Source organism: Athene noctua, chromosome 2, assembly GCF_965140245.1.
Source record: "Athene noctua chromosome 2, bAthNoc1.hap1.1, whole genome shotgun sequence".
Classification (NCBI taxonomy): domain Eukaryota; kingdom Metazoa; phylum Chordata; class Aves; order Strigiformes; family Strigidae; genus Athene; species Athene noctua.
The window spans coordinates 1,112,856-1,125,906 of record NC_134038.1 but is presented as its reverse complement, the minus strand read 5'-3'; the positions used below and the strand labels follow the sequence as shown (position 1 = coordinate 1,125,906).

General features: G+C 65.9%; 2 protein-coding genes across 2 annotated transcripts; both read left to right on the top strand.

The window, feature by feature from the left end:
* Nucleotides 1–550: 550 nt before the first annotated feature.
* On the top strand, nucleotides 551–9,606 carry GPAA1 (glycosylphosphatidylinositol anchor attachment 1). Its single transcript, XM_074897539.1, has 13 exons — nucleotides 551–635; nucleotides 878–981; nucleotides 1,055–1,234; nucleotides 1,899–2,010; nucleotides 2,621–2,768; nucleotides 3,363–3,464; nucleotides 3,548–3,744; nucleotides 4,304–4,500; nucleotides 5,234–5,387; nucleotides 5,465–5,504; nucleotides 5,549–5,828; nucleotides 8,131–8,301; nucleotides 8,960–9,606. Exons 1-13 carry the CDS (start codon nucleotides 558–560, stop codon nucleotides 9,201–9,203), a joined length of 2,007 nt encoding a protein of 668 aa, XP_074753640.1. The 5' UTR covers nucleotides 551–557; the 3' UTR covers nucleotides 9,204–9,606.
* A 589-nt stretch (nucleotides 9,607–10,195) lies between these two features.
* On the top strand, nucleotides 10,196–12,970 carry CYC1 (cytochrome c1). The gene is made up of 7 exons (XM_074897538.1): nucleotides 10,196–10,353; nucleotides 11,369–11,562; nucleotides 11,644–11,770; nucleotides 11,878–12,035; nucleotides 12,180–12,340; nucleotides 12,442–12,542; nucleotides 12,647–12,970. Exons 1-7 carry the CDS (start codon nucleotides 10,270–10,272, stop codon nucleotides 12,749–12,751), a joined length of 930 nt encoding a protein of 309 aa, XP_074753639.1. The 5' UTR covers nucleotides 10,196–10,269; the 3' UTR covers nucleotides 12,752–12,970.
* The last annotated feature ends 81 nt before the right edge of the window (nucleotides 12,971–13,051 follow it).

Sequence of the window (13,051 nt, the reverse complement as noted above, 5' to 3'; positions counted from 1 at the left end):
ACACCCCCTTGCACACTCACACCCTTTACACCCCCTTGCACTCATACCCCCTTACACACACACTCTTACACCCCCTGCACATTCACCCCCTTACACTCATACCCCCCTTACACCCCCTTGCACACTCACCCCTCCTTGCACACACCCCCCTTATACCCCCTTGCACACTCACCCCTCCTTGCACACACACCCCCCTTATATCCCCCTTGCACACTCACCCCCTTACACCCCCCTTGCACTCATACCCCCTTACACCCTCTTGCACAATCAGCCCCCCTTACACACTCACACCCTTTACACCCCCCTTGCACTTATACCCCCCTTACACACGCACTCTTACACCCCTTGCACACATACACCCTTACACCCCCTTGCACACTCACCCCCTTGCACTCATACCCCCTTACACCCCTTGCACACTCACCCCCTTACACACACACCCTTACACCCCTTGCACACTCACCCCCTTACACCCCCAACACACACCCGGCGCCCTCGCACGCTCCCGCCCCCGTGCCGCCGGCGCATGCGCAGAGCGGGCCGGGCGGTGCCCATCGATGTCTCTGGGCTCCGCCCCGCGGCCTGGCCCGCTCCGCCGGCGATTGAGCGGCCTGGGCGGGCGGCGGGACCCAGAGGTGGGGCGGGGGGGCAGGAGTGGGGCCGGGGGGGCGGTACAGGGCCCTGGGGTGCGGGGGGGCTGCGTAGGGGGGGTGTGGGGCAGGGCCGGGTTTGGGGCCAGGCCCGCGGGGCGCATCGGGGGCTGTGGGTACCTGGGGGGGGGGGTGTCAGGTGGAGCTGTGGGCAGCCCCAGTGAGGGGGGGCCTGTGGGAGCAGCCCCCCCTCATGCCCGTGGGGACCCTGTTTCCCCCCAAAACAGCCTGGGCTTAGCAACACACCCCCCGCCGCCATGGGGCTGCTGTCGGACCCCCACTACCGGCGGGCACTGTCCCGCCTTGTCCTGCGCCTCAACACCCCGCTCTGGTGAGTGCCGGGGGGGCCCTCCACGGGGCTGGGTGCCCCCTCCCCTCCCAACACCCTGTTTTCCCTCCCGCAGCGCCCTGAGCTATGTGGCGGGGCTGGGCTGGTTCCTGGCCTTGGCCTTCCAGCCCCTCGCCCCCCGCACCTACATGTCGGAGAACGCCATGGGCTCCACCATGGTGGAGGAGCAGTTCCTCTTCGGCGAGAGGGCCCTCTCCTACGCCCGGGAGTTCGCCGGCCACAAGAAGAAAGTGGGGTGAGAGCTGGGAAGCGGTGGGTGCTGCTCGGGGTGGAGGGGCTGGTGTGGGGTTGATCCGTGATTCTGTGGGGTTCATGGAATCATCTGGGCTGGAAAAGCCCCTGCAGCTCCTCCAGCCCCACCATGACCCTCCCCCTGACCGTTCCCAACTCCCCCAGATCCCTCAGCGCTGGCTCAGCCCGACTCTTCAACCCCCCCAGGGATCCCGGGGACTCCCCCCTGCCCTGGGCAGCCCATTCCAACGCCCAACAGCCCCTTCTGCACAGAAATCCTTCCTCAGAGCCAGCCTGACCCTGCCCTGGGCAGCTTGAGGCCATTCCCTCGGGGCCTGGCGCTGGGGCCTTGGCTCCAGAGACTCATCCCCCCTCTCTGCCCCCTCCTGGCAGGGAGTTGCAGAGGGCCAGGAGGTCTCCCCTCAGCCTCCTCTGCTCCAGACTGAACCCCCCCAGTGCCCCCAGCCGCTCCCCAGCAGACCTGTGCTCCAGACCCTGCCCCAGCTCCGTTGCCCTTCTCTGGCCACGCTCGAGTCATTCAATGGCCTTTTTGGGGTGACGGGCCCAGAACTGAACCCAGGAATCGAGGGGCGGCCTCCCCAGTGGTCAGACCCCTCCCCTGTCCCTGCTGGCCACGCTGTGGCTGACACAAGCCCCGGTCTCCGCAGGGGAATGCCGGTGGCTTGGCTGGAGAAGACAATGTGGAGCCTGGGGCTGGAGGTGTACCAGCAGCCCTTCGCCCGCACCCTGCCCTTCCCCGACGAGACCCGCGAGCGATACGTGAGGCCCAATCCCCCACCCCCAAATCCAAAACCTATAAAACAGTTAAAAGTTGAGACCCAGTACAAAAGCGGGTTACCGACACCCTCTTACCTGGGTGCCTTCATCCCCACTTTTCTGCCGTAGCTCAGAAAGACTCACACAGGTGTTAAGAAACTGCATTTTTTTATAGTTCCCGGTTATACAAGATATTTAAGGTGTAATATACACAGCAGCTTTCTCACTTTCTCCCCCACCCCAGCTTTAGGGCAGGCAGAATTCCTTTCTGTAACCCATCATTTTGCAACAAACACAAAATACTAGTGTACTACCATCATTTCAGAAGGGTCAAATTTTGTTGTTTTTTCTCACATGATTACTCCCAAAGGCTTCTAAAAGAGTATTTCATGAAAAATTTTTTCACTCCGTCTACCAAAATGCTAGCAGTGCCTATAAGAATCAATGTTCAGCAGGTGTGTAGCAAGATGGGGGGGAAAAAAGGGAAAAAAAGCGCAAAAAAATTCCATGCTGCAGCACAGTAAGATTACAGACAGGAAGCAATTTATATTAGTAGAAAATTAATCAAGCAGAGACCCCCCTGTAACCCTAAGTCTTCCTCGTTTCCTGGCAGATGGTGAAGGGCACCAACGTGTACGGGATCCTGCGGGCCCCCCGCGCCGCCAGCACAGAGTCGCTGGTGCTGAGTGTTCCCTGCACCGAGGGGCCCCACAACAACCAGGCCGTGGGGCTCATGCTGGCCCTCGCCGCCTACTTCCGAGGTCAGTCCCCAGGGCAGGGGCACGGCGGGGGGTTCAGTGCCCCCTCCTGCAGCCCGGTGCTGTTTTGGGGGGTTCTGGGGTTGAGGAGTGATGCCTGACGGGGGGTTTCAGGGGTGATGAGTGTCCATGCTACTGGGCAGGGCCCTGCCTGTGGGAATGGGAGGGGTGGGAATGATGGGGGGCCCTGGATTTTATTTGGGATGGATTGGCAGGGACTGGGCTGTGCTGGGGCAGGGACTGGGCTCTGTTGGTGCAGGGACTGGGCTCTGTTGGTGCAGGAACTGGGCCGGGCTGAGACAGGGACTGGGCAGTGTTGGGGGCTGTACTGGGCTGTGCTGGGGCAGGGACGGGGCTCTGTTGGGGCAGGGACTGGGGCAGGAACTGGGCCAGGCTGGGGCAGGGACTGGGCTCTGTTGGGGCAGGGACTGGGCCGTGCCAGGACTCGGGCTGGGCCGTGCTGGGGCAGGGACTTTGCTGGGGCCAGTCCAGGCTGTGCCGGGGCAGGGACTGGGCTCTTCTGAGCCTTCCCGGAGCTGTTCCGGGCTCTGCCAGAGCTGCTCCATTGCTCCCGCGTCCTCCCCCCGTTCCCTTTAGGCCAGATCTACTGGGCCAAGGACATCATCTTCCTGGTGAACGAGCACGACCTGCTGGGCATGGAGGCCTGGCTGGAGGCCTACCATGATGTCAACGTCACCGGTGAGGCGAGGGCCTGGGGGTGACCTTCGTGGTGGCAGCGTCCTGGTGTGACTGTCCCGGTGTGACCGTCCCTCTGCCCGCAGAGGTTCGTTCCTCGGGGACGCTGGGCCGGGCGGGCGCCATCCAGGCGGCCATTTCCCTGGAGCTGAGCAGCGACGTGGTGACCAGCTTCGACGTGGCGGTGGAGGGGCTGAACGGGCAGCTGCCCAACCTCGATCTCCTCAACCTCTTCCACGCCTTCTGCCAGAAAAACGGGCTGCTCTGCACCATCCAGGGCAAGGTGAGTCACTCGTGAGGCTGAACGGTGGCCACCGGCATCCCCGGCTGGTGTCGGAGGGCGCGTGGCCTGCAGGGCTCGGGCAGGGCTCGTCCCCCTCGAATCCCGGGTTCGGGTCTGGGCCCCTCGCTCCGGGAAAGACACGGAGGGGCTGGAGCACGTCCCAAGGGCAGCGCAGCTGGGGAAGGGGCTGGAGCACGAGTCCTGGGAGGGGGGAGCTGGGGGGGCTCACCCTGGAGAAAAGGGGGCTCAGGGGAGACCTCGCCGCTCTCTGCAGCCGCCCCCGAGGAGCTGGGGGCGAGGGGGGGTCGGTCCCTTCTCCCCCGGGAGGGAGGAACAGGCCTGACGTTGCGCCGCCGGGGGAGGTTCAGGGGGGATGTTGGGAACAATTTCTCCAGCGAAAGGGTCGTCGGGCGCCGGAACCGGCCGCCCAGGGCAGCGGGGGAGTCGCCAGCCCGGGAGGGGGGACGCGGGTCAGTGGGGGCCTGGGCAGGCCGGGGGGACTCGGTTGCACTCAGGGAGCTCCAGGGTTTGGGGTTTCTTTTCCCGACTCTTCCCACAGCTGCCGCGCTCGGACTGGGACTCGCTGCCCGCCTACGCCCACAGCCTCCAGACGCTGCTGCTGATGGTGCTGTCCCAGGCCTCGGGGCGGCCCCGCGGCGACCACGGGCTCTTCCTCCGCTACCGCATCGAGGCCATCACCCTGCGCGGCATCAACAGCTTCCGGCAGTACAAGTACGACATGACCACCGTGGGCAAGTGAGTGTCAGGCTGTTCTGGAGTGTGTGGGGGGTTTCTCAGGGGGTGAAGCCCCTCCTCTTTGCTCTCTGTTAAAGAATTTCACCAGGCTGGGGTATCTCTGGGTTTGCTTTATTAACAGCTCAGGGTTGGGCCAGCACCGCAGCGAGTGGCCGATGCCCAAAGGCCTCGCACAGTTTCTACACTATTTCTAAATCTGTTACCTAAGTCCAAAGTCTTTGTAAGGTTCCGCTCAACCTTTTAGTTCCTGATTCTCTTCATTTATTAAAGTTCACTACAGTCCCCCGTCTCAGCCAAATTCTGTTCTGTTTCCAATCCCTGCTTCAGTTTCAGGGTCGTCTTTCGGGTCCTCATCATCTTCATCTTCCTTCCACTAGTTTTCATCTTGCCCAATTCTGAGAAAGACTTCAGGATGTTCTATGAAAAGCTTAGGTAGAGCGAGCGGTTTCTAGGTACTGAATTCCCTTAAAGTAGCAGAACCCCTGTGTTTGGCCAACGAACCATCCTTTGTTAAAACCGTCTCTGTGGGATCAGCTTGCCGGGGTTTTAAACCAGCCTTGGGCTGGGACTATACAAGCAGCAGGCTAAGAACACTTCTCAGGCCTGTTGAGCAGCGTTGCGGTTGCCTGGGGAATCTCACGGGCTAGCGAAGCCCTGAGCACCTTTCACTAGGCCTTAAACTCTTGTTTCCAGTATTCCAGAGGTTATATTTAACATTCTCCCGTGCCCACAGGACGCTGGAGGGGATGTTTCGGAAACTCAACAACCTCCTGGAGCGGCTGCACCAGTCCTACTTCTTCTATCTCCTGCCCTCCCTGTCCCGCTTTGTCTCCATCGGCATCTACATGCCAGCCTTCGGCTTTCTCATCCTCGTCCTCATCCTCAAGATATCCTTTTTGGGGGGCCGGGAGGCGGGCGAGGGGCAGCCCAAGGCGCTCGGCTCCTTTCCCTGACCCACCCCCACGCCCTGGACCTCTGGTTGAAGCTGAGCAAGTGTGAGCCGGGCGGCACCGAGCGGCCCTGGGACGGCGACCGGGCGGCCGCCGAGGTGGGGGCCCTCCCCCTCATCCCCTCTTTCCTCCCCTCCCCGCTCCCACCATCTTCCTCATCCTCATCCCACTTTTTTGTCAGGACTCCCGGCCCGGTTTGCTGGTGCTGGTGCCCCCGGTGCTCATCTGCCAGGCGGCTGGGCTGGCGCTCTACTGCCTGCCCGTGCTGGGGCAACGCGTGGCCACCCAGCACTTCCCCGTCTCCGAGGCCGAGGCCGTCGTCCTCACCGCCATTGCCATCTACGTCGCCGGCATGGCGCTGCCGCACAGCACCCACAGGTGATGAGGGGTGGGGGTATGGCCCACACCTGGACCCCAGGGAGTTATAGATGTGTCGTGATCCCCTGGGGTTGGGTTAAGGTGGAATGACACCAAAGGACAAGGTGAAATGTTTTACTGGGGGGAGAAAGAACTTGATCTTGGGGAAGGGTGGTAAGTGGTGTGTGAGAAAGGGAAGGGACAAGGGGAAAAATGAGGGAAAAGGGGAAGAAAGGGGGGAAGGGGAAGAAAGGGGGGAAAGGGGAAGAAAGGGGGGAAAGGGAAGGAGAAGGGAAAGGGAAGGAGAAGGGAAAGGGAAGGAGAAGGGAAAGGGAAGGAGAAGGGAAAGGGAAGGAGAAGGGAAAGGGAAGGAGAAGGGAAAGGGAAGGAGAAGGGAAAGGGAAGGAGAAGGGAAAGGGAAGGAGAAGGGTAGGAAAGAGGGGAAAGGGAAGAAAGAGGAAAAGAAAGAGGGAAAAAAAGGGAAAAGAGAAGAAAGGGTAAGGAAAGAGAAAGGGAAGAGAAGGGAAAAGAGTTGAAAAGACAAAAAGAGAAGGAGGAAAAGAAAAAGGGGAAGGAAAAGGAGAAGAAAGGGAGACAAAGAGTCGGAGGAAGCTGACGCCCACCCCAGGCTCCAGCGGGTGGTGTCTCAGGTGGGGGGTGCACCCCAGCACCCTTCTCTGTCACCTCTAAAGTTCATCTTAATTCATTTTACCGGCTCATTTGCATCCAAGACAGGCAGGTGGGTGTTCCAGCCTCATTCCTTCACCTTTTCCGCAGTTTTGGGGCAGTCACCCCCGTTAGCTCCGGCGGTTCCCTCTTGCCCATCTTTTCCCTTCGGGGTTATCACTGTAAATCGGAGCACGGGGGTGTCCGTCCCCCCCCCAGCCTCTGCTCTGGCTCCGCCGCCCTCTCCCCCCTTCCCTCAGGAATTCGGTGCAGGGCAGCAGAGCCGGGCGGCCCTCGGCAGTTCCCCCCCAAAAAACCCCTCCCCCCAACCCCTGTGGCCCCCATTTCTCCGTCAGGCCGTGACGATTTGAGGCCTTAACGCGGGGTGCTGTGGGGTGCCATGGGGAGTCACAGGGTGCCAGGAGGTGTCATAGGGTGCCAGCAGGTGTCATAGGGTGCCAGGAGGTGCTGCGAGGTGCCATGGGGTGCCAGGAGGTGCCATGGGGTGCTGCAAGGTGCCCTGGGGAGCTGTGGGGTGCCAGGGGGAGCCACAGTGTGTCATGGGGTGCCGCGAGGTGCCATGGGGGTGCTGTGGGGAGCCAGGAGCCGCAGGGTGCCAGAGGGTGCACCAGGGAGCTGTGGGGTGCCATGGGGTGCTGTGGGGAGGCATGGGGTGCCAGGAGGTGCCGTGGGGTGCCAAGAGGTTCCCTGGGGAGCTGCGGGCTGCCAGGGGGAGACACAGTGTGCCGTGGGGAGCCACAGGGTGCTGGGGGGTGCCATGGGACACCACAGGGTGCCAGGGGGTGCAGCAGGGAGCTGCAGGGTGCCAGGGGGTGCACCAGGGAGCTGTGGGGTGCCAGGAGGTGCCGTGAGGTTCCCTGGGGAGCTGCAGGGTGCCAGGAGGAGCCACAGTGTGCCGTGGGGAGCCACAGGGTGCTAGGGGGTGCCATGGGACACCACAGGGTGCCAGGGGGTGCAGCAGGGAGCTGCAGGGTGCCATGGGGTGCTGTGGGGAGTCACGGGGTGCCAGGAGGTGCTGTAAGGTGCCTTGGGGTGCCAGAAAGTGCCCTGGGGAGCTGCAGGGTGCCATGGGGAGTCATGAGGTGCCAGGGGGAGCCATAGTGTGCCGTGGGGTGCTGTGGGGAGCCCTGGGGAGTCACAGGGTGCTGGGGGGAGCCACAGTATGCCATGGGGAGCTGTGGGGTGCTGCGGGTTGCAGGGGGGTGCCATGGGGCACCGCAGGGTGCCAGGGGGTGCAGGAGGGAGCTGCAGTGTGCCACAGGGCACCATGGGGAGTCATGGGGTGCCAGGAGGTGCCACGGGGTGCTGCAGGGTGCCCCTGAGGAGGCACAGGGTGCTGTGAGGTGCTGTGGGGAGCCGCAGGGATCTGCGTGGTGGCAGGGGGTGCCGTGGGGAGCCGCGGGGTGCTGAGGGGAGCCATGGGGTGCTGTGGGTTGCCAGGAGGTGCCATGGGGCACTGCAGGGTGCCAGAGGGTGCAGCAGGGAGCTGTGGGGTGCCACGGGGAGTCACAGAGTGCTGGGGAGAGCCGTGGGGTGCTGCGAGGTGCCGTGGGGGTGCCATGGGTAGCCACGGGGTGGCGGGGGTGCCGTAAGGTGCTGTGGCCATGGTGCTGAGTGCGTGTGTGTGTGTCCCCAGGGTGCTGGCGGGTGCCAGCAGTGACCGGGGCTGGATGACGCTGAAGCTGCTGGCGCTGCTGTACCTGGCGCTGCAGCTCGGCTGCCTCGCGCTCCTCAACTTCTCCCTCGGCTTCCTCCTCGCCGCCACCATGGTCCCCGCCGCCGCCGCCGTCCAGCCCAACGGGCCCAGGTCAGCGGGGATGCGGTGGGGGGGGGAGGTGGAGACACTCTGGTGGGGTGAGGGGGGTACCGGGGGGCTTTGGGGATGCTGGGGGCTCTCGTGGGGGTGGGAGGAGGCTGGAGGGATACAGGGGGCTCTTCCCAGGGTGGGGGGACACTGGGGGGGCTCTCCCTGGGCTTTGGGGATGCTGAGGGCTCTCCCTGGGGGGATAGTGGGGGCTCTCATCGGGTGCTGGAGGTACACTGGGGGCTTTCCCTGGGGTGGCGGGGGCTCTCCTGGGGGTGTGGGGATGCTGGGGGGTCTCTCTGTGGGGTGGTGAGATACTGGGGGGGGCCTCTTCCTGGGGCAGGGGACATGCCAGGCAAACACTCAGGGATCTCCCCAGGGCGTGGGGATACTGGGGGGATGCTGGGGGGCGGCTCTCCATGGGGTGGGGGGATGCTGGGGGGGGCTCTGGGCTCTCCCCGTTATGTGAGGGTACTGGGGGGATGCTGGGGAGGGACACTGGGGGCTCTCCCTGGGGTGGGGGGACACTGGGAGGACACTCTGGGCTCTCCCCAGGGTGTGGGGACACCGAGGGGTATCTCCTGCAGGGTGTGAGGACACGGGGGGGCGGGGGGGGAATATCTCTCCTGGTTGCCAGCTGAGGCCGGCCGCTGGCCCGCAGGGTGCTGCTGGCGGCGCTGCTGGTGCTGGCCACGCCGGCGGCCACGCTGCTGCTGGGCATCTTCCTGCAGCGGGAGCTGGTGGAGGCGCCGGCGGCGGCGGGCGAGGGCTGGCAGCTCTTCCTGGCGGCCGTGGGCGAGGGGCTGCTGCAGCACCACCTCTACGGGGCCCTGCCCTTCCCCTTCCTCGCCCTCTGCGCCTACCCCGCCTGGCTGCTGCTCTGGAACGTGCTCTTCTGGAAGTGAGGGGCCCCCCCGCACCCCCAAACGGGGATGGACCCAGGGACAGAGCCATGGACGGACCCACAGACGGACCCATGGATGGACAGACAGCTCCTGCCCTTCCTCTTCCTCATCCTCTGCTCTCACCCCTCTGGCTGCTGCTCTGGAACGGCATCTTCTGGAAGTGAGGGCCCCCCCCTGCACCCCTAAACTGGGACAGACCCGCAGACAGACCCACAGACGGACCCACGGACAGACCCCAGCCCCCACGGGACAGGGACACGGCCTGTCTGAGCTGCCCCCCCCGGGGGTGGCAGCGGGTCCTGCCTGGGGGGGAGAACCCTGCGGCGAGGCTGCGGCCCCTGGGGGTGCAGGGGGGGGCTGTATGGGGGGGGCCTTTGTACCCTGTCATTGCTGGGGAGGGACACTGGGGGCTCTCCCTGGGGTGGGGGGACACTGGGAGGACACTCTGGGCTCTCCCCAGGGTGTGGGGATACTGGGGGGCAGCAGGGGGGGCCCTATGGGGGGTTCGGGGGCTCCCTGGTCTTGCGGGGGGGGGGCAGGCCTACAAGGGCTGCACGGAGCCGGGGGGGGGCATATCTCTCGCTTCTCTCCCCCCTCTCCTGGGCTGTACGGGGGGTCTCTGCATGGTCTATATGGAGGGGGGGTCGGGGGCTCCCTGGTCTGTACGGGGGGGTGTATGTCTCACTCCCCCCCCCCAGTGTGTATGGGGGTTTGGGGGCTCCCCGCTCTGTACGGGGGGTTTGGGGGCTCCCCGCTCTGTATTGGGGGGTCTCTCCCCCCTCTCCCGGGCTGTACGGGGGGGTCTCGCCCCCCCGGGGGGGCCGCAGCGCTGCAATAAAACTGGAGCCGGGAGCGGAGCCGGTTCTGTCTGATGAATTGGGGGGAGGGGAGAGCGGGACTGTGTGTGACGCCGCTTCCTGCGTCGGGTGACGTAACTTCCGGCGCTGGACGGCGGCGCTCGCTCTTTTTTGTGACGTCACTTCCGGCGCCGTGTGACGTCGCGTCCGAGGCGGCCCCTCGGCGTCCCCTCGACCTCGGCGCGGCGGCCGCCGGGAGCAGCGGAGCGATGGCGGCGGTGGCGGTGCGGAACCTCCCGCTGCGGCCCTACGGCCGCTTCCTGCTGCCGCGGGGACCCGGCGCGCCCGCCCCGGTGAGACCCGCGCCCGGCACCGAGCGGCTGGGCCCGGCCCCGCGCCGTGTCCCCGGTTCCCCCCCTCAACCATACCCGGCCCGGGATCCCCCGTTCCGCCCCTCCGGTGCCCCCCCACGTCCTGCTCGGTGTCCTCCGGCCCAGCCCCTTGCCCCCAGTCCCCTTCATGTCGTGCCCGGTGGCCCCGGTGCCCCCATCCCTTCCCGGTGCCTCCGGTTCCCCCCCGTCCCGGCCCTGCCCCCGGTCCCCCAATGCCCTGTCAGATGCCCCCGGTTCCCCTCCGCCCCTTCCCGGTGCCCGCGGTTCCCCCTCGGCCCAGCCTCTTTCCCCCGGTCCCCCCATGTCCTGCCCGGTGCCCTTGGTTCCCCCATGTCATATCAGGTGCCCGCGGTCCCTGCCCGGTGCCCCCATCCCTGCTTGGTGGTCCCGGTTCCCCCGCCCCCACCCCCCCGCCTCTGCCCGGTCCCCTCCGGGCCCAGCCTCTTGCCCCCAGTCCCTTTCATATCATGCCCGGTAGCACCGGTGCCCCCATCCCTTCCCGGTGCCCTCGGTCCCCTTCCCCGGCCCAGCCTCTTCCCTGCCGTCTCCCAGTGCCATGTCAGGTGCCCCCGGTTCTCCCTTCCCGGTGCCCCCGGTTCCTCCCCCAAACCCAACCTCTTGCCCCTGGTCCCCCCGTGCCGTGTCCGGTGCCCCCGGTTCCCCCCCATCGCTTCCTGGTGCCCGCGGTTCCCCCCCCCCCCGGCTCTGCCCGGTGCCCCCGCTTTTCCTCCCCGGGCCCAGCCTCTTGCCCCCGGTCCCCCAGTTCCCCCCCAGCCCAGCCTCTTCCCCCCGGTGCCCCCCCATGTCATGCCCGGTGCCCCCGGTTTCCCCCCCCGGCCCCCCATGACCTGTCAAGGGCCCCCACGGCCCAGCTCAGCGCCCCCCCCTCCCCATCCCTGTGACAACCCTGACGCCTGTGTCTGTGTGTCTTGTCTGTGTGTCCGTCCCGCGCCCCGTGTCCCCCCCGCCCCCCCAGGCCGCCATGTCATCCTTCAGCGGCCTCTCCCGCGGGGGGAAGGCGGCGCTGGCGGCTCTGGGGGTGCTGGTGGCGGGGGGGGGCGGCCTGGCCCTGGCCCTCCGCTCGCCCCTGGCCGCCGGCGAGTTGGAGATGCACCCCCCGAGCTTCCCCTGGAGCCATGGCGGGGCCTTGGCCGCCCTCGACCACAGCAGGTACCGCGCTGGGGGGGGGTGAGGGGGGGGCACAGAGAACCGGGACGTGGCACCTCCTCATCCTCCTCTTCCTCCCCGCAGCCTGCGCCGCGGCTTCCAGGTGTACAAGCAGGTTTGCTCCGCTTGCCACAGCATGGAGTACCTGGCCTACCGCAACCTCATCGGCGTCACCCACACCGAGCAGGAGGCCAAGGCGCTGGCCGAGGAGGTGACCCCTCCCCTGCACCCCCAGCTCCCCCCCAGCACCCTCCCTGCACCCCCCAAAAGCGCCGCCGCCCCCCAGCTCAGGGACTTTTTTTCCGCTCCCCGGCGCAGGTGGAGGTGGTGGACGGGCCGGATGAGAACGGGGAGATGTTCACCCGCCCCGGTAAAATCTCCGATTATTTCCCCAAACCGTACCCCAACGCCGAGGCGGCGCGGGCGGCCAACAACGGGGCGCTGCCCCCCGACCTCAGCTACATCGTCAACGCCCGGTGAGCGCTGGGGGCTGGGGGGGGGACGCGCACACGCACACTTCGGCACATTCTGGACCCCCGCGGGAGCTCGGGGTCTCTCAGCAATGGGAAGAGGAGCTGGGGGGGTTGGTGCTGACCCCCCCTCGCTGCTCCCTGGTGCAGGCACGGGGGCGAGGATTACGTGTTCTCCCTCCTCACCGGTTACTGCGACCCCCCCGCCGGCGTGACGCTGCGCGAGGGGCTGCACTACAACCCCTACTTCCCCGGGCAGGCCATCGGCATGGCCCCCCCCATCTACAACGAGATCCTGGAATTCGATGACGGTAAGATGGGCCCCGTCCCACGGGGTGTGTAGTGGCGGGGCGGGGGGGGGAGCTCATTTTGGGGGTGCTGAGCCTCCCTGCCCCACGTTGCCCCCCCCCAGGCACCCCGGCCACCATGTCCCAGATCGCCAAGGACGTCTGCACCTTCCTGCGGTGGGCGGCCGAGCCGGAGCACGACCACCGCAAACGGATGGGCCTCAAGGTGGGTGTTTGCCCCCACCTCCCCCGGGGGGGGGCTGGCGGTGCCCCCCGCTTCAAACACCGTGGGGCAGAGCTCGACTCCCTCCTCCCTCCCCCCCCCCGCAGATGCTGATGATCTCAGGGCTCCTCCTCCCCCTCATCTACTACATGAAACGCCACAAATGGTCCGTTCTGAAGAGCAGAAAATTGATCTACCGGCCCCCCAAATAATTGGAGGGGGGGGGGGGGGGAAGGGGGGGGTGCCCCCACCCCAGCCGCACCGCCTGGGCCACGCACAACTCCTGGCACCCCCTCCCAACCCCCACCCCGGCTCCTTATTTAACATCGACCCCCCCCCAGACCCAAGGAGGGGGGGCGGGGGCGGCGCCTGCGCTCGGGGTAGGGGTGTGGTGGGGGGCAGAAATAAAATTGGGTTGTTGAATGGGAAAATGGTGGCGTGGTCTGTGGGGGGGGGTCGTGAAGGGGCCGGTTGCCCCCACTTTTTGGCAGGGAGGTGGGGAGGGGGGGAAT